The 27135-nt window shown below is 47.3% G+C and overlaps 1 protein-coding gene across 11 annotated transcripts in view; it reads right to left on the bottom strand.

Moving 5' to 3' along the window:
* ZNF385A (zinc finger protein 385A) overlaps positions 1 to 27135 on the bottom strand; it is a 529518-nt gene that overhangs the window by 142361 nt on the left and 360022 nt on the right. For all 11 annotated transcript variants that reach the window (XM_069653221.1, XM_069653222.1, XM_069653220.1 and 8 more), the window contains one exon: positions 19038 to 19148. In XM_069653221.1, the coding sequence (XP_069509322.1) occupies positions 19038 to 19148 (111 nt within the window). The remainder of the gene's footprint in view (positions 1 to 19037; positions 19149 to 27135) is intronic.

Genomic DNA, 27135 nt, shown 5'->3' with positions numbered 1-27135 from the left:
TTGATGGTTTTGACACCTGAAAGCTGCACCATCTGCAGAAAAAGTCCACTGTACCACCACAAGTTAATGTCCAGATGTCGGGCAGGATCAGGCACAATGCACAGGTGAAAGTGTGCTGTTTCTATCTGATGAGCATCATCCTATATTAGGTACATTGATTACGCATTAAGGGTGTTAAGTAATGCTAAGTTATGCTAAGTTTTGTTTTTCAGTTGTTTACTAAGATGTTGCTGGGAGGAGGTGGGGATAGTTTATCACTGTCCGAATAGGAGCATCGCTTTTATTAATTTGAACTTGATATGATATGGCATTTATAACGTACCTATACACAAGTGTTTCAAGGCGCAAGCCCAATCAAACCTGGAGCCTGCACACGTGACCCCGAGACTGTTCCAGCCATTGTCCTCTTTCTATGTTCATCTCTTTCATTACTGATGGATAATGATGGTGAGGAGTATATGTTCAAAAGGTAAAGTTGGGCGGTTGACACTGGCATCTCAGGGTCCTAGTTTATGGAAGGAGTGGATACTGGAGATTTCTGTATGTAGATATCTGAAGCACGGAAAGCTGTTGAAAACAGAAATATTTCCTGCGCTCTTTGGATAGGGTCTAGATACGTACACACACACACACACACACACCCACCAACACATGTGCCGTTGCTATTACATATGTTGGAAAACTTCAAAACAAATGAACTGGTGTAGAACACATACTGAGGAGACTTGAATGATCCCTCCATAACTAGCAACCAGGAAACTCCTAGATGGAGCAGGGGAGGGAGAAAGAGGAAGACATCAAGAGGGAAGGACGGTTTCAAGCATCAGTGGAGAAGATGTTAATGTTAAAGGATATTTTTACCGCGCACTATCACCACCGGGGTGGTCCCCTGGTGCTCTGGCGGCTCTGAAAAAAATGAGGGGAGATGAGGGGGTGTGTTAGTGGGAATAACCTGGAAAAGTGCAAGAGAGCGGTGATGCGCTGTTGGCGGCCGCAGCCCGGTAACTCTGTTTGCTGGGCTTGGGGTGTTTTCCGGTTGGTAGTCGTTGTGTGCTGTTGTGCAAGTCTATGTGTGGTTTGTTGTGTTGTTGCAGTGTAGGGAGGTTTGTGCGGATTGTTGTGTTGTAGGCTTGTGGTTGTGTTTGGTTGGAGTTTGAGAGATGTATGCAGAGGGGTGAAATTGTTAGTGGATTGGTTAATTGGCATTGCTGTCTGGAAGCGAGGTACTAAACTTCCGTATTCTCTCCAAGTGGGGAGCGCGAGCATCTCTGCGTCTCTGTCCAGATCTGGGACCGTCCGACACTCACAGTCCCTTTCACACACGATGTCCACTCACATTCATAATCTTGCCCAGGTTTGGCCCCGGCCACCTACGTCAGACCTGTCTGTATGCGGGGCAGGCAGGCGTTTGTGGGTCCCTTCAAGTCTGCGCTAGCATTCCCAGTCCAGTCGGTGCACTGCATTGGTTAGCCAAAGCTACTCCATCCATATGTGGCAGAGGTCGGCGTTCATCATCTCATGCAGGCTACCGCTCCAGTCCCTTCGAAGCGTGGCACATGCCAACGCTTGCACTTACGCCGAGGGGCGGCACCTGCCATCATTCACAACTCCATCCGGTCTAGGCCCATGCCAATGTCCACAACATAGTTCAAGTGTGGCAGGTGCTAACATTCACACAATTCTATTCAAGTATGAGCGGCCCCATTAGGGAAGCCTGAACAAGCATGCAGCAAGGAAGATGGAGCCCTGATATAGGGCAGGCAAATAAGGGACGGGTAGTACCATCAAATTAATAGGGGTGAATGACAATCCAAAGACCAGAAAGAGACAGATAACTGCTGCCCACTGTAGAGCGATCCAAGAACATGCACCCAAAGTCTCTGCTTAATGCTGGCTGAGGGTGGCATAATACTTAATTCAACTGGTCTAAGACGTCCAAGCGAGATCACAGACAGGGAGACGACGGTTGGAGTCAAGTAACCGGAGAGTTCAGAGGGGCCAATAAACAGAAACTCAGGCAAGAGATCTTCCCTCACAAATGTATTTGGAGGAATGCAATGTCTTACAACCCCATTTACATGTGAACATGGGCCCTGTCGAGCCATCCTACATCTATACCGTGCGATGATGCTGGGCCAAGGCTAGGACACGCCGCAGCACCTCAGAGCCTTATGTAATAATAATGAGTTCCAGGCACAGAATGACCTCAGGCACATCTGATCCGTTTTTAAGAAGATTGACCTCCAGCCCTAATGATCCCGCTCGGGCAGACATTACTAGTCGCACATACGAATATCCCATCAAACGCAGGCCCTGGAAATCGATATCAGGCCTCAATACCTAGACATGCCTAACCGCAGCCCTTTCATACATAGATCACGCCCAACAAACCCCTATGGATACAACATTATACAGGACAGTGGCTCTGTAAGGCGAGTCCCTACACTGAGCTATGAAGCACAGACTCAAAAGGAAATATCTGTATGTATCCGGCCAGTGGCTTTTAATGTGGAGTGTATAGTACAGAAGGTACCGGCTCTTTAAAACTGGACTCAACAGCAAACAGGGCATTGGCTCTTTCATATGGGGGAGGGGCATACACTAAAAGAGGCATGCCTCTAATGTTCAGAAACCTCACTCCCCACTCCCTCCCCCAATGACTGTTAATCTCATGGTCAGGTTTGAGAATCATTACAGGCCCTTTTTTAAAAAAAAAATGCAAAATGTTGCTATTTTCCTTATAAACGTGTCCGTCTTACTACCCATCGCTGCCCATTAACATACCATTCTAATCCCCAGCTGTAAAATGCCTGAGACACAGATTACAATGATAGGCCTGCTTGATAGCCCAAGCACCTGTTATCCGCTGTTACACCTCGCTAAGGGTGCGTTCCCCAGCCCATGTTTGCTCTGCTTCCTCTGAGCGGATGCGCGGGAGGTAAACCGATGAAGGAAGGGATTGGGCTAATGCGCTTTAAGGCCGGGGTATTATGTCTGGCGAGAAGGGGCGCCTCGGACCCCGCCTGCTGTCACAGGGAGCCTGGACTGTGTCAAGCAGCGTGCAGGGCAGGCGCTGTCCCGAGGCAGCCTGAAGGCGCACTTCCAGAACCATCTCAGAACTCAAAAGCCAAAAGTAGAGTTAGAGCTGCAGGTCAGGATAGAGAGGTGCACTGCAAGAGCTGTGTAGCCTCAGTGCTGAAACAGCAAAAGTTGCTCCAGTTCTGGATCGTCGCTCACTGCAAGAACAGTGTGGCCTCATTCCTGAAACTCAAAGGGGAGCTGCAGGTCAGGATTGAGGTGCACTGCAAGAGCTGTGTAGCCTCATTAGTAATCTCAAAGGGGAGCTGAAATCAGGATTGAGGTGCACTGCAAGAGCTGTGTAGCCTCAGTGCTGTAACAGCAAAAATAGCTCCAGTTCAGGATCGAGGCTCACTGCAAGAACAGTGTGGCCTCGGGGAGCTGCAGGTCAGAATTGAGGTGCACTGTAAGAGCTGTGTAGCCTCAGTGCTGAACCTCCGAAAGGAGATACAGTTCTGGATCGAGATCCATTGATAGAGCTATGTTGCCTCGATACTGAACAAGTAATAAACCAGCAAGAAGCCCCTACAAATGCAATCTCACATTCTAAACTATATATTCATATTGATATGTGTGCAGGGTTATATTGATAAATTAATGCAATTAAAATAACAAAACAATTTTCTTTAGAATAATGCACGTTAGAAGACATGAGTTGTGAACCAGAGTCTAGAGGGAGCGAAGCCGACTGACGTTTCTTTCCCTTTGCTGGCCGCCCACCTGTGCTTGCCTTGACCTCAGGTTGGTCACTCAAGAGGTTAAGTGCCTACCAGAGTCTTCACATGCGTACAACAAGAGGGGATTGTCCTGACTGGGGAAGTCTAAGCTGACTACAATATATTTTTTGCAGTATAAGTTTAAAGACAGTATCCTATCTTTGGGTGTCGCAATTTGTACAGTTACCAAAGATAGCAGTACATGAAAACCAACAATAATCATCCACATGTACAAGGTCATAAGTTTATGCAAGACAAGCTTTTATTAAGTGGCTTGTCCTTGTTTCTTTAAACAATTTATGAAAACTTGTAAATATCATACAAAACAGGGGGGTTTGCACATATTTCACCCCTAATAGACAATAAAGTATAAAACAATAAAGATGCAAGGCATGAAACAGAAAGTAAAGTCAGTTCATACAAGCATGAGCTGTATATTGCCATTAATCCAAAATATAACAGTAGTATGAAGGTATCATGTTACCTACTAATACATTCTGATTTTATATTGTTCGACGTCTCTGAAATGGATCTTAACTAAGATTCAAGGGGATCCCTGCCCACCAGGATGGTGGCGGGGTCCCAGGACGTTTCGGCTTTGATGGATCACAGCCTTCTTCATGGAGCCACGGAGTGGAGTTCCCTTTAGGTATTGCTGCAAACCCACCCCAATATGGTGGTTTGTTACTGCTGTACGCCGAGTGGCTGTAAAGTGGCGTGCTGGGGAGGTCCCGAATGTTGGATTCAAAAGGATCTGCCCACGTCTGCCTTTTGTTCGGATGTGTAGGACGATCCGGCGCTCCGTCTGATCTCTGGTCAGAGACTGGAGCTGTGTTTCATTACGCTGTACTGAGTCTTCACAGCCGGGACTGGGGGGAGATTGATGTTCCAAGAAATATAATACAGAGGTGACATGAAATGTGTTCCTTGGTAGATATGAAACACACAATACGTTTAGAAAAATAGTTGTGTCATTTTCAATACATTGATTTTGTTGAATGTACTCCTGCACAAGCGTCAATATAGATCTACATACTACAGAGAATGCACATGAGCGTGTATGGGGGGATTTGCATTGTATTCCGGTTGATAGGTTATGACGAACCTGAACCGGAAGTGAACAGGTTGACTTTTGCGAGCCGGCTGTTTTTCTCAGTACTGAACACCGGCAGATGCTGAAGGTCAGGGTGGCAGCCCCCTGGCAGAGATGCGTGTACCTTTGCTATTGAAACACCAGGGTGATGCAGGGGGTCCAGGTTGAGGTGCACTAGAGGAGATGTGTACTCTCCAAATGACAACACTAAGAAGGGCTCCAGGGCAGGGTGGAGGTGCATGCCCTGTCAGAGCTGTGTGGTCTCAGTATGTGGAGATACATGCGTTCAGAATTGAAGGGCACAGGGAGAGCAATGCAGTCCCACACTTAAACTGGAGGTGGCGCTTCAGGTAAGGATGAAGGTGCACTTCCGGCCGTTTTGGATCAGAAACGGAACAAGTATTGGTTTGAACTCAGTACTGAAACGCCAGGCTCTGCCGCTGGTCTATTATGCAAACACAATTAAAACAGTTAAGCGACAGGGATAGTAAGGGACTATTGCAGAGTTGAAGGTCCTCAAATGAATGCAAAATCCTCTCAGGTGCAGTCTGGCCTCCTAAACTAGGAAAGTGAACCCGTCCCTCATCACTGCAGTGAGTGGCGTGCATGGAAGTATGGGAAATGAGTGCAGGCTTTTCTGATAACCAGGGGCCCTGCGAAAAAGGCACGGGTGCACTCGGCCACAACCTTTGACATTCATTTGAGCTTTAACAGTGGCACAGAGCAAGGATCCTCTCAAAACAGAGACACGACCCCTCCACAACGCCCCCAAAATCCAGAGCGAATTTGCACCAATGGCAATTACTGTGATAATCTTGAAGACATAAAAACATGGATGGCATTGCAATTATATAAGTGAAGTATTGGAGGGTTTTCAAAATGAATGCTGTGTCAGGCTCAGGTACCAAAAAGCACAGAAGATGCCTCAGCTGCTGAAGTTGGTAAAAAAGACTGTGTCGATGGTGGGACGGACTTGTTAGGCAACTGAGAGCTCAGACTTGAGAAAAGTAGGCAGATCCTTAACGTTTTCCTTCGCTTCAATAGGGAGATCAGAGATCATGGACACCGACAGATGTCTAAGTCCATCTGCCCATAAGGTCTATGTTACCAGCATTGAGCTGTCTCTGGCCGTCTGGGGTAGGGATTAATTTAGCTGCCTCAATGTCAGGTGTGAAGGGGACCCAAATGAGGTGGGTCTCATATCACAACTAACTTCCTGTAAAGTGCTGTGGCAAAATGCATACTGATGATTCACGGCCGATTGGTCACTGTAGATGCTTGATAAAAACACAAGAGATGCTATCAAGTGTAAGATGTGTATTACTGCATCATTGTGCCGGCACGAGGGCCTTCCATCCTCACCTTTCCTTCAGATTTCAAGTAAACTATACATTTTAAATCAGCCGTATGCCCTTAATCTAACTGCCCTCGAGTGCCGATAGGCCCAAATAATACAATATTCGCGGTATTTTTTCAAAAGGAAAACATGACCTGTTAACCCCTACCTGAACACCAAAGGACACATCTGTGAGTATCAGAAACCTGACAATGGTGGCTTTAGGTAAAGCGGGAACAAGATGCGTTGCTTTTGGTTAGCACGCCTTTCAAGAGGACCAGGAACCTCGCCAACCTGAGGCTCCCCTCATCAAGAGAGGGAGATGAGAGAGATTATTTATAGAAGGGGTGCATTACAGGAAGGCCGCGTGGCAGGATAGAAAACCGGAATAAGTTGTCCGGAATCATGGAAAAAAAAGACTGCTTTATCATGACCAGGCATATAATATTCAGCTGACTTTAATCATGCATACAGATCCATTTCGTCATTATAATTGGATGAGTATTGTAATAAAATGTAGACTTAAGTATGCACAGTTTAAGGTAGTCAGTAAAAATAGTGCTGAGTCTAGAGAGCCCCAAATCTTGAATTTTCCCAAAAATGCATTTAAACTCTAAAAAAGTAAACACAACAAGAAAAGACCCAGTCAGTTTAAAGGTAAATTGGTAGAGGACTCAAGTGCATGAATGGATGACCACATTTACAAAAGTGACAAGGTGTGTGATAGAGTCGGGCCGGCGCGACAGGGGCTTCCTCATACACAATTTGAGCACAGGTATGTGGTAAAGGAAGGGGAAGTTTAAGGAGATGTGTAAGTTAAGGAATCACCCGTTTTTAAACAATGTGTTTCCTTTAAAATATGTTTTCAATACTTAGTTAAACTAATGTGACTAAGAAATGGTATTTAAGTCATCAATAAACCATGGTGAAATGTTCAGTGATTTATGCTTAATAATATCGAAATCTATTGAGCCAACTAATCTTCAACAGGGCTCATGGAGACGAATCAACTTCCGGGGCACCAGTGGTCAAGGGATGAATATCGGTTTCTAAACCATCAATCAGCCTCACACATCTAGTACACCAGAAGGGATCCAACAAAGATTGGAAACACAAGTAAATTATAAACCTCTTATGTCCAATTTTGGTAGCATGGACCAAATGGCAGGCTTATTCCTGCAAGGTCGTGGATAATTGGTTAGTTGCAACACAGCGAAAATCCAATTATTACCCAATGATAAAAGGGACTGTCCAGTCAAGGTTGAATACAAATATCTACTTTATTATTATCACAACAGACAGTTATAGCACATTACAAAATACAACCCACCCTGTAAAGGAATGCAGAGGACAGACAGTTTCAAGAAGGAAAGGTGAGGCTCTCTGGATACTGACAGGAGGGTAGTCAGTAAAGTAAATAATCACATTAGTTCAATGATATGTTGTTTCAACACAAAGGGAGTAATGTGTCGGATAATGTCACTAGGAGCCTTCGGAGAAGGACTAGGAGGACAGAACAACAATGTACCTTGTATCTTGCAGAGGTTCTTGGTGCTCGACAGTGTAGAGTACATTTCAGGGCACTTTGCAGCTTCTGCGACAGAGTTCAAGATGGGAGACAGCTGCGTGTTTAAGGCGGCAGGTAGTTCCGCGAGTGAGGCTAGATGGACGGCTGCAGGCTGGCCTACACAGCAGCTTGGGTTCAGGAATCGTTGTCTCAGTGCTGGTTGGTGTGTCTAAAGCATTGATTGAGGCGTCTCGGACGACGTTAGCGACTGCGGTGTGACAGCAGTAAGCATTGCAGTCGGTTGCAGCTCAAGGGGCTCGACTGGCTCAAAAATGGGCAGACGCTGGTTGATACTTGACGATACACTCCTCCTAGCTACTTCACTGGGCTTGTGTCGACCTTTAAGCCAAATGGCCAAAAGCAGAGGAGAGTGTGGCAGGAAACTGCCTTGTCCTTGATTTGGTTCAGAGACTCTCTGGCACTTCCCACCTGGGAAGCTTACTGCAGAGCTTAGCAGGGCACACTGGGTGCTGGCTGGGTACCGGTTATGGAGCTGCTGCAGCATCCTCTGGATTCAGTATCTCCCTCTGCTCCCTGAAAGATGTTAAAGAGAGGTATCTTGCTTCCGTCTTTGGAAATTCTGGCCTTCCTTCACTGGCGGAAGCTGTAAGGCAGACTGAACCTTTAGCCAGGGTTCAAATGAGTTTTCCCTGTTACTCCTGGTAAAGTCTTCAGATGATCTGCCCAAAAGAGGGGCTCAATTCTATTTTAAAGCCAAATGGGACCCAGTAATTGGTGTAGGCTAAGCCTACCTTAATGAACCAATGCTGGGTCCCCACCAACAATCTATGCATGAGGTCATAACCAGAGTGTTTTGCAACCGAAAAAATAAAGGGGTGAACACATGTTTGATCCACCCATCTTCATGTCTGTTGTGAATCAAAGGGTCTTTCTAGTTAATTGGGCTGTCTGTGGTTCCTGATTAAAGCTGCAGGTCTCCCTTGAAGATGCAGCGGGACCAGACTTTTGGTCTGCGCCAATCTACATACTCGTACCTTCTGAATGGGATCCCCCTGCAGAGATGACTACTGTACTCAACTGTTGTAGACATGACAGATCACTGCTCTTGATACTGAGAGGTGGGAGCTGGCTTCGGGTTAACACAGTGCATATAAAAGTGTGTTGGAGTTTTCCCTATCCCTTGTTAGTCCTGTGACCAGGCCTCACGTGAGCCTATTTGAATTAAATCTGATTAGTATGAGAGGCTGACACCAGCAGCTAACAAAGGAAAGGGCGGATCCATGGAGTCTTTGTTAGTTAATTAGGTTAGCCATTGCATGAGGATGGTTTTTCCTTTCACCTTCTGAGATGCCTTGATGTACTCTTGGCTGTAATATTTGAACTAAGTATGACATGGGGGAGGGCGGTGCTTCAATGCTGTGTCCACCCCGAGTACACGGGTCTATGTGTATGTCGTGCAGTGAGCATAGGAAAATGTGTGCAGATTAGCCCCACACATTGTCTGAAGGTTGATCTACCATCATTCAATTTGATTTAAAAATTCAAACAAGCCCAGGCTAGCGCACACCCACCGTGTGGATGGTACAATTCCTCCCACTCCCACTCCAGTTTGGATAAATAAAGGAGGCCATAGTTGCACTGTGCCTAGCTCTAGGTTTGGCACCTTATGGAATTACGTTTGCCTGTTTTCAGGTACCTTACTATATGCTGCCGCTTGTGCCTGGTGTAAGGTTCCTTACCTTATGCTGTTAATTGTACCTGGTTTTAGGTTCCTTGCCTTATGCTGTTACTTGTGCTTTGCTCTCGGTTCCTTACCAGATGTTGTTGCCTGTATCTGGTGTTAGATTCCTTACCTTATACTGTCATGTGTGTCTCTAGCAGGGCATGATGAGTGTAGGTTGGGTACCGCTTCTGGAGCTGATGGACGGGTCCTCTGAGTCTGGTATCTCCCTCTGTTCCCTGGGAGATGTTTTGGGGAGGGATTTTACTTCCCTCTTGGAATTTCTGGCCTTCCTTCACTGGCAGAAGCTGTAAGGCAGACTGTACCTTCAGCCAGGGTTCAAATCAGTCCTTTTTACTCCTTTCGAATTCATCGTATGATCTGCCAAAAGAGGGGCTCAACCCTCTTGTAAAGCCAAATGGGCCACAGTGATTGATGCAGGCTAAGCTTACCTTAATGAACCAATCCTGGATCCCCAGGAACACTCTTCTGTTATGCGTCAGGTCATAACCAGACAGCTTTGCAACAGGAAAGGTAAGGGGTGACAACATGTACTACTAAGTCCCACCCATCCTATCTTCCTGTCTGGTGTGGGTCAAAGTGTCTTTCCGGTTAATTGAGCTCTCTGTGACTCCTGATCAAAGCTCAGGTCTCCCTTCAAGTTTATGGCAAGAACAGACTTTCTGTCTCCATCAATCACATACTACTTCATTCTGAAAGGGGGCTGTTCCCTAAAGGTGTTGCCTATTGTAAACAGTTGTCCCAGACATGGCATTCACTACACAGGGGTGGGAGCTAACTTCAAGCTGACACATTGCATATAAAAAGGTGTTGGGGTTAGCAGCCCTTTGTTAGTTCTGTAAACAGGCCTCTTCGCAGGCCTGCATCAATTAACTCTCATCAGTGTGTGCTGCCACCACACAGAACTTAACAATACGCAGAGCAGATCCATGGAGCCTTTGCTATTTTAATCAGGCTAGCCGTGGCCTGAGGAAGGTGTTGCCTTCTCCCTTCTTGAGAGGCTTTGATGTACCTGTAGTTGTCACGTTCCAGCTGAACATGACAGAAGGACTGTGCCGGTAGGCTGTGTCCCCGCAGTACATTTGACTATGTGTTTGTTGTGTGGTGAGCATTGGGAAATGTGTGCGGCTTAGCCCCACACATTTCCTGGATGTTTATCTACCAACATTCCATTCCTTGAAACAAAAATATAAAAACAGACCAGACGAGTGCACACTCCCCATGCAGAGAGTCGAATTCCTCGCTCCAACCACATGTTATGTTATGTTATTAGGAATTTGAATAGAACCTTTCACCATTGGTATGATCTCAATGCACTGTGGGTTGAACACCCTCGGGAACCGTAGTGCAGGTCAGTGGAAATGTAGGGTAGTAAGTAGTGCATGTGTGCGCTCACTATTTGTGCAGGTAGACTGAACAAGTGGGAAAACCGCCGGTAGAATTGAAGAAGGGAGGGAGAAAGCTGCATGCAGTGCGATTCCAAATGTCAATATATTCTCCAGTAAATGCAGGGGTCTGTCATTTAACTTAATGTATTTAATTGTTTTTTTTATAGCATGCCTAATACCATACCTGAGTTGGTTTCTAAATACAGATCCGGTTTTCAAACCTCTGTTGCTCTGCGTGTTCTTGCTTCCAAGACCAGCGTGTTGCCCCTGTGCTATCTTGCGTTCATCCTGCATACCACCCACCCATAGATGCAGGCGGCCTACCCCTCCTGCAAGTTGCCAACAGTAAATGGAAGGGACTTGCATCAACAGAGTATTTTACCAGTAAATGCAGGAATCTGACATTCATAATGCCCCCCTCTAAATACAGGACATAAACACTTGTTACAACATACCCATTTGGAATGCAAGGGCCCTGCTCCACCACATACCTTCCCTTAATGCAAGGATATGCAAACATTTTTGTGCTGTGCCCCCCCTTGAGTAAAATTATTGTTGCTGGCCACCTTTCAAATACAATGTATCACATACTGCCTTTTTAAAAATCCTTTTGTCGCTTCAGCACCCCTCAGGGATCTGTCAGGCCACCATAGTTTGAAGATCACTGCTTTAATGTAAAGGTGTCTGTCAGAGAAGTCAATTCCCCTAAATGCTGTGTCCTTGTCCTGCTATGTGTCCTTCCTTGAACACTGTTGGCTGACTGTACAAAAAAAACCCTTCCATTAAAAGTAGAGATCATGACCCCACCAGGTGGCAACCACCCTTAAATGCAGGGCTTGTGGCAAGACTTATCTTGGGCGCTCAACTGCAGCAGCCTTTTCACCCTGGACATACTTTCTACACCCTCTTCCCATCGATTGCCAGCCTTGCATTTCAGGCAGTCTATGTGAAATATCCCAGATGGCTGTCGTACAATCTTAACTTTTCAGGGGGTTCCCACGATCTACACGATCTTCAAAGAGGACTTCAAATGGAAAGTCCCTTGAAAATGTCATCCCCAGAACAAAGACTTAATCCCTCCTTTATTATAGTTCCTTCCTTAATTTCTGCACCCGCCTCTCGCCTGCGATTCTTACTCTCTCTCTTATACGTCATCCAGTACGGCTCCATTCTCCACTAATCCCAGTTTGACCTCACCCACTCTCTCCCACCACTCATATCCTCTCTCTAGTTCTTGGCGGAACTCATGCATCGTGCGTCCCGTCCACCTGGGCCCAGGCTATTCCTCAGTATTGTGCCATATACATTCCTGAGGTCTTAGCATGCCCTCACCACATCCGCTGCCACAGCACACTGCTGGCGTCTATGCTCCCATTATGTCTGTCCACAATTACTTAAATGCTTTTGAGTCTGCCACTATAATTTTATTTTGGTTGCCTGTTCTTGGCCCAGTTCCTTCCTTCATGATACCCACCTCCCTCTAGCACACTATGTCCAGGGCAGAGGTGCACTCCCTCTCAGAGGGTACCACTGGGGTAGAGGTCTTCCCTACTATTCACCCACAGCCCCTGTGGAGACCCATTCCTTCGGCCAAGCTTGTAGTCACAAATGCAAAGCCCCCATTGTATTGCACCCCTCTTCTATAAGCTTCACTTCCGGTTCTTCCAGACTCAAAATCCGACTTTGCCACAATGGCGCACATGATGCCCTTGTTTGTAATTTGATGGCAAGGACCTGGTAGGTTTACACTCAGGCATAGCCAGGTTCCTGCCGCCAACATGTCATCATTTGCACAGCGGAGTGCAAACGCGCACGGCAAAAGGTGGCAAATGCCGCCTTTTGCCCTGCACTTTTGCAGTTCGTTGTGCAAAGTGAGCATTTACTTTTAATTGTGCACGTTGCCTGACATGCTCACAGCGTGTACAATGGATCCCTATGGAGTCCACCTGCTTTAATGCGGTGCATAAAGCCAGCAGACCCTTTTAGGATCTCCAGAATTTGCACTGGCATGTAAATCCATGGGGATGAAAATGCTGGAGCATTTGTATGGTGGAGAGGTAGGAAGTGGAGGAAACTCACGTTGCGTTTATTCCCTCTCTCCGCCATTATTGAAAATGTAGCGTGGCATGAACGAAACGTGTAAAACCCTTTCTCAAGGCTTTCATGCGTTTCATTCACGTCATGCCAAGATCAAAAATGTGCTCCTAGCTCTGTATTTCACTCTCACACTCTGTCTTCCAGACATCCTTCACATTGTGGTGAACCAAATGTCCCTCCTCTCTGTGCATAAGCTCTACACACTGACATCACAGTTGTTTGTCTGTACATCATTTTTTTGTACTTCAACATCCCCTGTGCGCTGGCTTGACACTTGCTGAGCCTGTTGGTGGTGCCAATAATGCAGAGGCCTGTCATTAATACCACCTAAAATACAGGATCTTAAATGTGATAAATGAGGTACCCAGGGCTTTAAGTGGGCCGGTGCCAGGTGGGGATGAGCCTGGGTCCGAAATTTCATTTTGAGGCAGGACCCTGCCGGGGCTCGCTAATCTCCCCTGGCAGTCCCGGCCACTGCATGAAAAGAATTTATTTCTAAAGCCTGAAGCTCAAGCTTTTGTGCGAGAGGTTCAGGCTTCAGAAAAGAATGCCTTTCATCCATAAGGGTGGGTCGCACCTGCAAGGCATCCCTTCAAGCAAGAGATGTCTGTGGGCCTGCGTTACCATTATGGAGAGCAACGTAATGAACTAGAAGCAGAGGCCTCGTTTTCAAAGTTCTGAAGCTCCAGCGCCTCAATTAAGGCTGAAAAGGTGAGGGCTTTCACCTGCCAGGCAAGCCTATAGAAAATGAATGCAGAGATCAGCACCCTTTCCCTCAGCTTAAAACCAGCTTCCATAGATTCAGGCAGACTGGCCCCCCTACGTGTTTCCCCATCTTGCAAGGAATCCCCGTCCTCTAATCGCCACACTCTTCTCTGATGGCCTCATCACTGCCTGCGTCTATTCTTCTCGCCAGAAATCTGCTCCCCTTTCCCTCTTTGCCTGCATCAATGTCCCTTCTCCCCTCCCTTAATGTGTACTTCCAACCCCTTTCCTTCCCTGTCACTGTCCTTCCACTGCCCCTCTTTTTAGTCCTCTGATTGGCTCTATTTTCGTTTTCTTGCACAGGATTCCTCACCTGTCATCTCGAGCAGGTTTGCTCAAAGTAGGTGACCCCGCCCCTTGTCCAATCTGCTGTTGATGGACGGGACCCACAAGAAGAGACACACTTCTTTCCTCTTTTTCCCCAAAGGAAATGGAACTCTGGTTGACTCTGGTTTGAAAATGTGGCATTGTGTATTCACCAACAGGTCCTTCTGCTTTGACTTACCTTTTCCTGCAGGTGGCGGCCTGGAATCACAGCCGACAACCCTCGGGCAGTCGACACCCCCCTCATTCCTGTTTTCCAGAGCTTCTGTTACACATCCTTTGCACCTGCTGCCGACCTCATCTCCCCAGTAAACGTTCCTCCACCCCAGACCCCCACAATGAAGCATGCACTCTGCTAATACAGCTATTTTTCTTCAACTTTGCTTGCAATTTTGACTCTTCTTCCTCTCCCTTCGTGATTTTGCTTCACTTCCCTCTTCCCTTACCTCGCTCTCGTTTCTCTGTCTCTCCCCTTCCTGCTGTGACCTTCACGGTGTCCCATTACTCTCTCATCCCTCTCCTTCCTCTTCCTCGCCCTTAATTCTCCCCTCCTCCGCCTCCCTTAAATGTGTTCCCTGGTGTCCTGTACTTCATCACAGCTCAGCGTTTCTCTCCCTGTATGCGGATGGGGTCACTATCGTTGCCCTCCTTCCTCTCACTCTGAGCACCTTTCCCTCCTCTTCGCCCACTCCCTGTGCGCCCCCTGCCCCCCTCTAGCCTGCATGCACGCCCCGCCTCCACTCGCTCCTGCCTCTGCATACCCGCCGCACCCCCTTGCACCGTTCTCACGGTTTAATGCACCGGCCTAAGTGCCTTCCGCCCTGGGAGTGATCATCGCTCATTGCCTCTAGGTGGAGGTGGGTGAGAGTAGGCGGGGAGAGCATCCATCCACAGCAAGGAAAGAGGGGGCGCCCCCTCCTCCCCAGAGATAAGATGGCGGCCTCCTGTCACCCAAGCATCCATTCATAGGAGGGGGATGTGTGCAGTAATGAAAGTCACGCCCAGGGTGGGACTTTAGATACCCGCCCTGTTGAGGTAGGGGGACCACGAGGGACTTAATCCCCATCAGCCGGACGTATGTATTACACGAGAGAAGGGACAGAATAAAGCACATTACAGAATCAATGTCATACACCACGTAATGAAGTGCAGAGCTATATGGACCTCCTCTAATGGAGCCAATGAATCGCTTGCTGCATAGAGTGCACGTACGATGCGCGTGCACACAGAGATAGATGCATAGCAAGTTGGATATTATATAGAGGCAGTCACCGCCTTATAGCTAAGATAAAACCAAAGAGTCGATTATATTAGGCAGTGAGTGTGCTGCATGAAATACAAAAAGCATAGAAAACACACACACACACCTACACATAAGGTGTAAAACAACAAAACTTCACAAATTCACCAGATAGGAATCCTTCCCACAGCCACCGCCATGCACTGCTTGGACATCTCACGTGTGTGTTCATTGATATGGAAAATCATCTATTTAAAGTAGTAATAATGTTTACTGCCCGCTTAGACTGTGTTCTGTGTTGGCCATCACATTGAATTAAAGCGAGCATAACTCTGGGGTGCTACTGTTTTTTTCCGTTAGCTTTTGTTCTCCCACATGTCCTGTAGGAACTGTGAGTACATAGATGTCAGTGGGGATGTCATAGGTGTCAGTGGTGATGTCATAGATGTCGGTGGTGATGGCATAAGAAGCCTCAGGAGCACTGCATGATGGTTGCCAAAATAAATGAATGTGTGGGGTTCTGTTGTTTGGGCTACAACCATAACATCCCTTTAACCAAACATGGTCACTGATTATCATTTTGGGAAGGTATACGCTGATATACCCTCTGCGCCCTTTGGGCATGGCCTTTGGCTATGCCCCAGACATCTCCAAGGGCCTTATGGTGCCCACTGCACACATTTCCTGGGACATGACCTTCAGCTATGCTTCAGACAACCCCCAGGGGATCCATTGTGTCAACTGTGCATGGCCTGTGTTCATGCCACGTGCGCCTCCAAGGGCTCCAATGTGCCACATGTGCACGGCCTGCTGCTGCTCACTGCCAAGCTACTCCTTGGGGAAGCTGTGGATGGCCAGAGGCCCTGCGCAGTGCCCACGTTGCAGAATGCATGGCTGTTAACCATTCCCTGCAGGGCACTCAAAGCCACCATCTGTGCCCATAGTGCATTGCCTGCAATAATACTCAGTGGCCATGTTGCCTGGGGCATCAACCATACCTGTGATACACCCAAGCCCCCACGTGTGGCCATGCCCAGTGGCCTCTTTGAGTGAGACATTCCATGGCATACCCAGGCTACCACTTTTGGCCACTTTTGCCCAGTGGCCACTCTGTCTTATTAGGATTTGCTGACACTTGTTTTAACCTTCGAGGTCATTTTCAAGAGAAGAAAGCTAGGGTAAGACTCGTAAGCGCAACTTAGATCAGGAGGGGGGGGGGCTGTAGTAATACCTTGTGGGTAATCCACATTCATGGCTAGAGGTAGAGCCTGAATCTTACTTGCATCGGTTGTCTCGGCCGGTCGCACTGGTTACAGTCACATTTAAGATGCATTTACGAGTCTTACCACATCTTTCTTGCCTTGAAAATGACGTCTACGGTCAAAAAACGTGTCTTCAAATGTTAATGACCACCTATGAATAATCAGAAATCCAGATCTCGCAAGTTTTATTGGAGAGAATTTCCCTCCTGGCATCTTGCAGCGCCTAGCACAAATGTGACTGGTCTCACACAATACTTTGCAGCCAGGCAGCTCCAACAGCCCTTCAAGCACTTCAGCCAGGCCGGTAAAGCCTTGCAGGCATCCTTACCTCGTGCCAGGAGGTCTGCAGACAGGTTGCAAATTGCCCCTTGCTGCTTCAGAGCAACACTGATAATTCGTTTCGACGATGCTGAATGGCATCCAGGCAGCACGTCTTTTGCTCTTCAAGGATCGATCAAACGGCAGACTACACCGAAGTGCTCACAAGCACTGCGTTACAAAGATGCATCAATCTTGGTGACCAAACTTAATCCTGGGCCACATGCCCCACCTGAAACACGACGCAAGAGACACCCTAATCTAAGCCTTGATAAAGACCCTCTGTTGGTCGAAACACATGTCGGAACCTATGGTGATCAAATCAACATTTAAGAATAAAAATCAACAATGGTTTCAGAAATTAACGTGTGGACCATATCCCACATTATGTTGAATAGCGAATGATAACAAATCCTTATAACCATGTATGTAAGCGCCATTTAGGTAGGAACCCAACCAAAACCTACCTAATTCAGACTTGGGGCACTAGAGCATGGGCCCTTTGGTTCCTATTACTGGCTGCTTGTGCAATCAAACCTTGTATCTCACTAGAAGTTAGGCACAGTAAGCAACAGTTCCAAGTGCGCTCACCGTTCCCCTGTCTTTTACTTTGTGTTGGCTGGATCTACTTTGCCAACTAACAGTAGAAATATTACCGTTCCAGGATGGCCAACATGTCCCTTGCAAAGGATTTCAGACTTTGTGGGGTCCATCACTCTAGTCTGTTTTTGATGTCGATGGATCGGTCCAGCTCACCTTTTCCGTGCGCTCTCTGATTCGGATGGCAGAACTTGTTGCTCACACAATTTTCTTCTGGCATGACAAACATTTACAGTGACTACTGCCCTCTCCCTGACTGAGCGGCTACAGGATCATGGCTGCCTCCCACACTAAGGAGTCATCTCAGAACAGCGCTTTGCCCTGTTGGCAGCTGGCCTCAGTTCTTAGGCACCACTGGTGCTAGGTGCTGGAGCTCTCTGCCAGTGGAGCCGACGATGACCCATGAGCCACGGTCAGTGGGAGGTTATAAGGAAACCCGAGAGGGCAGGGCCAGTCTGGCTCTAGTTGCTGGCCTATAGGAGGACTGACACAGAACTGGCGTAAACAACCTGTAAAGATGGTGAGGGTGACATCGTGCAGCCCAGGAGACTATGCACCACCCCACCCGCACCTCAAACAATACTTTCCAAGGTACCACATAAGCCAACACATGCCTACACATGTCTGTAACATGAAGCGCCCAGGTGTCCCTGTGAGTTGCCCCATTGTTCACCCCGCCATTTATGATTACTCTGTGCTCCACATTATATGTCAATCACTGGGATCCGTCAGACACCTCCCAGAATTGATGGAGAGGAACAGGCAGGACTGGAGCCATGCGGATGTCTGCGATGTGAAGATTCATCTCATGCAAGTATGAGGAGGGTTGGCAGAGTGCTGAAATTGACATGTTTGCAACCAAAATAAATTCCAGATGTGGCTCAGCATATTGACAATAGGACTGTCCGAGCACAGTCACTCATTGCTTGATGTATTCTGTGCAGTTAAAGGGTGTCCACGTGTCTGGTGCCTTCTTCTGGCCTTCCATTGAAATGCTATATGAACATTTAGTGAGAGGAACCCTTGTAACCTGCGTGCAGATCCTCTAGGGAGCAAGTTCCGCGACAACCCAAAGCAAAGCGTGATCCTCTGCAACTGCTGACTTGTACATCGAAAGGACAGATTAAGCTTGTTTGTCTTCATTTTAAAAAGTAAACAAATTCGAAGGGATTTCATATGTGTGATAACCTTTGAAGAAATATTAGGTTAGCAATTCAATTAAAATGTGCATAACTTGCGTTTTGCTTATTTTGGTGGAAGATAAAAAGTGCAGATCTGTAATTGTTAGAATAACATGATATGGCCGCTCACTGCCCTTTTTAGGTCTATCTTGAGAGAGCCTTGGCTCTCTGCCAGAGTTCTTAAGGATGCCTATTAGGGAGAGGCCATGGTTAGTTGTCCCAAGTGAATGCTTTAGCTCTCTGCCAAAGCTCTTGAGGATACGAATTTTAAAAGGTGCCTGTGTGGCACGTGGTTCGCTCTTTACAATCATGTTTTGCCTGTCATCCTGCACGCTCTCAGCACTCTTCAAAGACGGATAAATGCACGTACCTCTGAATTAAACCGGATCTGGCAAACATTGCAGGATATAACGGGCCTCTTGGTCTTTATCAGGGGAACCCCAAACGTGTGGTTCATCACCGCTTTCTGCACCGGATCCATCTGCAGAGGGGAAAACAAAGAAGATGCTGTCGGAGGATCATCGCAAGAGGATGGAGACAGATGGGGCAACAGAGGAAGGAAAGCGATTGGCAGAGGAACATAAGATGCGGGAAACTAGAGAAAAGGAAAACATCATAATAAGATGCCGAAAGTGGCAGATATCAGCAACACAATGAGTGGAAACCGGCAGGGAACATGAGCAGAGGACAGAGAAGTCTGGCCTAAGCGGGGATGGCGGGGGGATTGGGGAGAAAAGCATGGGAGCAGGAATTTCAGTGTTCCGAGGCCGCATTGGTAGCAAGATTCAGATGGAGAGTGGGTGCCAGATTGGGGACGATGACAACGCCGACGGTGGAAAAGGGAAACACTGCTAGTGCCTGCTGACATAGGGTCTGAGGGTGAATCTGAATGTGGAAAGTGCCCAAGGTCCCTTGGATCACACAAACCCAGAAGGGGATGAAGACACAGGTGGGGGCTGTGCACCTGGGACATGCAGAGTCAGTGGCGGAGTTGACGTTGGCGGCCTAGTGGACTGTTCTGCAGGTACCCGCTGCATAGGCTATTGAAGATCATGTTCTCTTTCCACTAAATTCCATCATTCTTCCCCTCTCTTGCGCTGGACCCTTCTTTTCACCTTGATGCAGCGGTGACGCACCAGAGCCGCCACTGTAACGTGCTAGTTACTCTGGTGACTGCTTCTGAAGTTGCAATTGTGATCTGATGCAACCTCCTTTTCCCTGCAATGTGTGTCTCATGCTACAGTGGGGTGCCCACAGGTTTTTTCTGGGGCCACCATTTCTCCAGGACGCCATTACCAGCTCTTACCCTCTCTCACCCCAAATGATACGTGCTACAGCTCTTTATATGAGGGCCACTGAACATCTGCCACCAGCCGCACCATCCTCATGGCGACTGTCCATCAATCAACTCTTCTCTGAGACTGCCTCCTTCTCCTCAGTATTTTACTTTATGGGTGCTCCGAAGTGGTCAGCCGACCCTACAGAGAGCCCGAGGTGACCACATTTACTCTTGGGTTTCTCTACAAGCCACAATGTGGACCTTCTGTTCCACACCAGGGTCTCCTAATACTGGACCTTGACCCTGCTCATTGTGACCCCGTGTATTTTCGGACACTCCGCATTTCTCCTCCTCGCTCTGCCTCCTTACTCCTCGCGTATCCTTCTCATTCATCAGCTCTCACTCTTTACCCCTCCTCGTGCCTCTCCCCTTCTCCTCGCACATCAGACAGTCTCCATTTCTTGACATTATAAATGATGTTCCTCATTCCGCACACATCATCCTTACTCCTCCTCCTTACCCGTTATTCATACTCCCCAGAACTCAGTCCCCGACTCACTCACCCCCTATCTTTAACTTATCACAAGCAGGCTGTTCTAGCCTGCATTATGTTCTGCTTAATTGTTACTCACATGTTTTGGTCTCTGAGAACAAAAAGCGAGTGGGGATTATATGCAAAGAAAGCAGTAAAGGAAGAGGACGAGGGGACCACCTGCCCGCAAAGACCCGTGCTGCAAGAAGTAGGCAACGTCCGCTAGCACCGGGGCAGGCCCCCGGGTGGTGCGGAGTCTTTCCAGGAGCAGCGGGTCCCCGGCTGCAGGGCCCGCTTATTGGAACCGCAGCCGGTGGAGAAGGGGGAATAGTCCCACAGCGGGGCCTCACTGGTCGTGAAAGAACCACATGGGGGGTGGTTGGAACATGTGATGGGGCAGCTGGGGGAAGGGGGAGCCGAATGGACGGCGCAGGAAATCACTACAGGGACACCTGCAGAAAAGTGAGCCTGCAGCCAAGCAACGCCCAGCATGTATAGTACACACACGTATGCACCCAAAAATGTACAGACGGACACCTTCATTCTTGGGGATTGACACAACCCCTTATAGCAACGGTTGTCAGGAGACGTCAAGCCAACCAATTGCATGGTCGCTCGCTGCCAAAATGTTAAAGCAGTCACTTCCTCTATAACTGTACAGCCGCCAGCTCTCGACTACTTCTGATGAAAACAGGGCAGCGGCATCCATCTTAGTTCCTCTGTTCCTGTTGTTACTGGATGGGGAGCTAGGAGGGGGGTGGGGGGCACTAGGCAGCAGGAGGGGAGACAGAGCTTCACGAAGACACCCGACTGCAGGGTGGTTTTATCTGACCCAGCTCCAGGCCCTGAGATAGCCGGCTTGTCACATCGGAGACCCAGTAATTGGTTATTCTTGCAATTAGCACAACACATGGCCTTGTTCTTTGGTGCAATGTCTGGATAAGATTAAAATTCCAAACACATCATTTATTTGAAAACAAAGAAGTGCGGGGCAGAAAGGAGGGAGGGTGGAAGGCAGCCAGCTCCTGTGGTGAGAAGCGCTCACAGAATTCCACACTCCCCTCTCCGGCATCTTTCTGAACCTCAATCTGCAGCCTCTCTCACCACACCGTCCTCTACACCCCCTCCTGCCACGGTGTTGCCCTCAAGATCAGTCCTCCAAGCTCTTCTCTCAATCATTCCACGCAGCATTGCTCTACTCCCTCTGCAGCACCCTACCAAAACCCGCTATTGCGTCCCCTACACAATGCACCACCGACTCCCCATCTGCAGTATCCCTCCACACGTCCCACTATAGCCGCCCTGCACTCTGCCAAACTTACAGCATGCTACCACACCTTATCTCAGACACATCCCATCACACTGTGCCTCTTCAGCATCCTTCCATCAATCAACGGCAATCTACCACACTGTCCCTTTACAACAACCCTCCACTCGACCAAACTGCAGCATGGTACCTGTAAGATATTCGACCCTCCGCACAGTGGGTGTGAGCTCACCTGGGCTTTTTTAAAATGGTATATGAAATTGAATGATGGAAGATAAACCTCTGGAAAATGCCTGGGGCTAATTCACACACATTTTCCTATTCTCATCGCACAATATACACATAGACCTCTGTACTCGGGAGCAGTCCTCCCTGTCATGTTTAGTTGGGATCTGACAGGGGGAGTACACGAGGCATCTGAGAAAGGGGAGGGCCAAAACGTTCTTCCTGCCATGGCCAGCCTAATTAACTATCAAAGGCTCCATGGATCCGCCCTGTCCTTTTGTTTACCCTCTGCAGATGGTGGCAGCAATTAACATATTCAACATACTAATAGAGTATACTTCAAACAGGCCCACGTGGGGCCTGGCTGCAGAGTCTAAAAAAAGAGACAGAATACCTCAACAACCTTTGATATGCACTGAGTCAACCTGAAGCCAGCTACCTCTTCTCGGTATCAAGGGCAGTGACCTTTAATGTCTGCGACTATGTATTTCACTTCCTCTGCTACCACTCTAGCACTTCACCCCTCATGGTCACATCCTGAGCAAAGCTGGCCGTACCGCATACCTGCACTTAAAAATGTCCAATGTTGGTTGTCCTTAACCTATGTATGTCCACTTATGTATTGCCCCCGATGACTGTTCAATTTACTCCTTTCCACAACCTGGTCCAAATTTCCCTCAAACTCACCCCATTGTAAGAAGCTCTCTGCTTCCCATCAAATCTGATTCCTTTTTTATTGTACGTTCCTTTTTGATCAAAAGAGCATTGTTCCTTCGGTATATCAATGAATTAAATACATACATAACAATACAATACTTTTAAAGTAATCTCTATGAAACAGAATATTATTTTAGCTGGAACTCCATACATTATCAAATATGTATACCAGGTATCCTTGGGATTATATGAGTTTAAGTGCCAGAATTGTAGACGGGACTCAAATCTCAGCTTTACCACTTAAACAACGTAAAAGGTCCTTGTGAAAACATTTCAATGCAGTTTGCCTTAGCCTCCACAATTGGGAATCCTTATGATTCAGTTCCAAGTTTACTATTATAACATAGAGGTAGTGAAGATGTTTTCTTTGTTGCAACATATTCACCAGACAAAGAAACATTTGTTGTTTCTAAATGTGTGGCTTATAATGAGGATTTTGGTTTGTTTGTTGAGAGGAGTTTCCATGAACTAACATGAACAGTTCTAAATGGCTATAGAGAGGCTATAATCTCTTCTTTGCAGGAGAAAAATCTAGGCGAGTGCTCAATATGTAGACAGATAATTTATATGTGAGATAATGTACAGTAATTATCTTTTTGCAGTATTGAGGCCGTCTTTGCTGTGCCTACGAAGTAATAAAAACAGATTTTCATATGACAATGATTTTAAAATGTTGGGCGCTGCTGCAGAGCAGGGTCTGTGGTAACGGGTGGGGGGCTCATTGAAGTATTTCCCCATTGGTTCTATAATGTTAGAATTCCTACACACTTCTCCCGCCTCTCTCATTTCAGAAATCCCTCTCCGTCTCCAAGTTGCCCTCCCAGGGCTCAAGTCAGGGGATTCTGACGTACGCAATGGAAAGCAACGTCACAGGAATTGAACATATCCAAAAGTGAAATATGCAAATGTATTGTAATGTGCATTTCCTCATTAAATAAAGTGCACATGACAAATAAACATTTGACAGGAGAACAGATTGGGCCTCATTACGAGGTTGGCGGTAAGGCTACCTCCAAACTCGCATCTGGGTCCGGCACCCGCGAATGTGCAATTACTGGCTATTCTGGCACAGCCGGACCCTGTAATTGCCCTTTCGCGGATGCCGGGCCCGGTACATCCCCATTCCCATTTGAGTCCCATAGGGCTCGATGGGAATGGGGAGGGTGGTAGCACCGGTGGTGATACCATCATGTTCTGCTCGCGGGTGCCTGTACGGCCACCAGGTCGGACCTAGGCAAGGGCACCCACAAGCAGAACTCCTAGTATGGCGGTACGGTAGCAACGGTGCCAGTAGCGATACCGGCAGCATTGTTGCCTTACCGCCATACTTGTAATGAGGCCCATTGTCTTATAATATTGATGGTTATGTATAAAAGGTACGCACCTTTTATGTCCAATAATCTAAAAGCAATATTTTTAAATGTCCTTGAAAGCAGCGGGCGGGAGCAGGGGGCTATGGTGGGAGGAGGGCATCTGATCACTGCAAAAAGTGGGCTGATTCCGTCCACCTGCGTCTTATCTTAACCAATGCCCTTGTTCTCGCCCTGATCTTTACTCCTCCACCTATTACTTTAGCTCAGTATTTACTTCTGAGCAGTGAAAATGGCGTGCACATCACACTGTTACATGGAGGACACGTGTATGCTGCGCATTTGCATGGGGTGTGTGATGTGGAGCGGGGATTTGTTGGGGTGTTTGATGGATGGAACTGACACAGGGCAGGAGCCACGACAACTTATTCCAGCTCTGAGATCCCTCCTTAAGCTTATACTAAGCCAGGGAGCCTCAAAGAGTTGCAGATGAAAGAAATCCTGGGTTAATCACTCGAGATTTAAGGAATTGAAGCTGGGGAGGGGTGAAAGGACAGGGAAAGGAGGAGCAGAGACCATAATCCTGAAAAATAGGTCAGCATAATGTATCCTGTTGCACGACGAAAATACATCAAGCCTAAGCTTCACCCAAGAAAACTTAAACTTGAAGCAGTTGGAGGGTGAGCTAGCCCATGGTAATGGAACCACACAAGCAGAGGCATAGCCGGATTGTCTAACAAGTCGGGCCTGAAGCTAATGTAGTTGGGCCCACAGCGGTGACATTAACATATATAAATGCCCACTCAGCGCTGCTGAGTGGGCATTTACAGATTTTGGGTGGGCCTTGCCCGCTCAGGCCCTACCCTGTCTACGCATCTGCACACAAGATGCAGGGGCTAAAGTGGGGAGACTGCAAGGGGTGAGAGGGCATTTGGTGGGACCAGAGAGGGTGGAACAATTAGCCTCTGATTGGTTGGCATTCTCTCCCAGCCTTGGACTTTAGGCTCATTAGCAGCACATAAGCTAAATGAAACTCAGGTGCAGAGAGCAATGGCAGACTACTACCCACTTGCCCAATTAATCCATCATCTCTCATCGGTCAGGTCCCAAGCCAAGGCTTCTTATTTATAGTTGACATTGTAGCCTGTTCTCTGTTCTAGGACTTTCAAGGTAGTGTAGGTACACCATTATCTTCATCTAGAGCTTAAAGAATAGCCCTTGTTTTTGACTTCTGAGCCACATGTGAGGAGACCATTATTCAGTCCATTTCGTCCTTCTATTTACTGCTATTTAATTTGATTGAGCTGGGTGTCATTACTCCTCTTGGCATCTGGAGACTTGTTCACTCCACCTTGCATAGGCTTTCCACATCTTTGATTATCCAATACTCGGCACTTACAGATGTTTTCCTCTTTGCTTAATCTAAGAGAAATATGTCTTTCGTACATGGCCTATCCTCTTGACTCCCTTTGTGTCTTGCGATTATTCCTTGAAGTGGCGTCCTTGATCCCAGGGCAATAGACTCCTCTTTGTTCCTCACACAAAACGTGTTTTTCCAGCGTCTCATGACTCTACCACCCTGGTCTGCCTCTGAAGTGGCTTGATTGGTTTCAACACGAGTCTGACGTCCATCTTTTTCTCTTGGATGCCTTAGCCATGTTATATATTCTTCTGTAACAAGCTTCTATATGTGTCAGCTACCTTGTGTTTCTGCATGTATACCGTCAAATCATCTCTCCTCACTCATTTCTTTGATGCATATGATTTATTTGTATTCAATTACATGTTTCTTGTATCACTCCAGTTACATCTGTATCCTTTCGTTATTTGCATATCGTTTCAGTGTGTCTTTATGTCTTTCTTTCATGGCGTCACTCTGCTCTCATAATGCCATTATGATGACATGTGTTTCACACTCACTTGATGTTTTCTCAAGGCTTTGGCAAGTTTAGGTTAAAGGGTGGAAGCAAAATCTTGAGCAAACGCTAGGCTGCCACTATGCCCGAGAGACCATTTCAGTATAACTTACCTTTGAACCTGCAATTTACAAAGCCATGAAAAAGTGTCATACTCAGCACGAAACATGTTGGCACATTGGCTTTGTGAGAGTAAAAAGATGTCTTGCAAAAGCACCTATGTGAAGGCTTCCTTCTTAAACGTCCTTATGCCTAGTATTAGCAGAGCGCCATCGCCTACACTATGCTTGGCTCCAGACACATCAGCTGAACTTCCAAGACAAGTTTGTTTGTCACCAGACAGAGCACAAAGACCTTATCCTCTTTACCAGGTTCTATCAAACCACAATGAAGTCTTTGCTTTAAACAGTATAGAATCCCAGAGAAGCCGTTCTGCGCCCACCGGCCCACTCCCCCCGTATTCCCAGCCTCTGCCTCCATTGCACTTCCATGGTTCCCCCATTATATGGTCAGTTTAGGGCAGACTAGTGAGCAGGACCTTTGGCACTCTGGTCAGGAAGGGATGTCCAGCACACGGACATGTCATTCATTTGCCACCATGAGGCTTGGAGCACAAAGATCTTTTCTATATGTGTCAAGGCAGCAGAGGCATGATATGAAACATTGCAGTGCTTATATGGAGTATTAATCTGTGGCACAGTGGCACAGGGATTTCCGATTGTAGAGTGTTTTCTGGTCGTGCACCAAGGACACATTTCCATGGAGGGAGCCTGCTTGACTCTAACTATAAAGTGACTGGGTATACATTTTGGGAAGAAGAAAGGATACCTTTGTGGGTTGGGATACGCCGTTCTGTGACTGCTCAAAAACAAGACTGATGGCTGCTGACCCCAATGGCTGGGTTCTGTCGTTGCCACCAAAAAAGCAATGTTGGGCACACATCCTGCAAAGTGGCATTATCAAGAGTGGACTGAGGAGGAGTTAGAGAGAACGAGACCTGTCAGCATGTCTTCTTCTATGCGCCAACAGGACAGGGGCCGTATTAGTAGCCTCCAGGATGCCCACCCAATGCCTTTATAAGGGTCCCAAAGCAGCAAGGAGTAATTCTGGTTGTGTGCTGCATGCCACTTAGTTGTGAGTAAGTCACACATCTTACATTATCTCATTCCCCAGTTTTTTTTATGTGGATTTGGGCTGATATGAGATATGATGAAAAGGTCTG

The sequence above is a fragment of the Ambystoma mexicanum genome, chromosome 3q (assembly GCF_040938575.1).
Source record: "Ambystoma mexicanum isolate Mex_15411 chromosome 3q, UKY_AmexF1_1, whole genome shotgun sequence".
Classification (NCBI taxonomy): Eukaryota; Metazoa; Chordata; class Amphibia; order Caudata; family Ambystomatidae; genus Ambystoma; species Ambystoma mexicanum.
The sequence above is the reverse complement of the archived record's forward strand: the minus strand, read 5'-3'. Positions and strand labels throughout refer to the sequence as shown.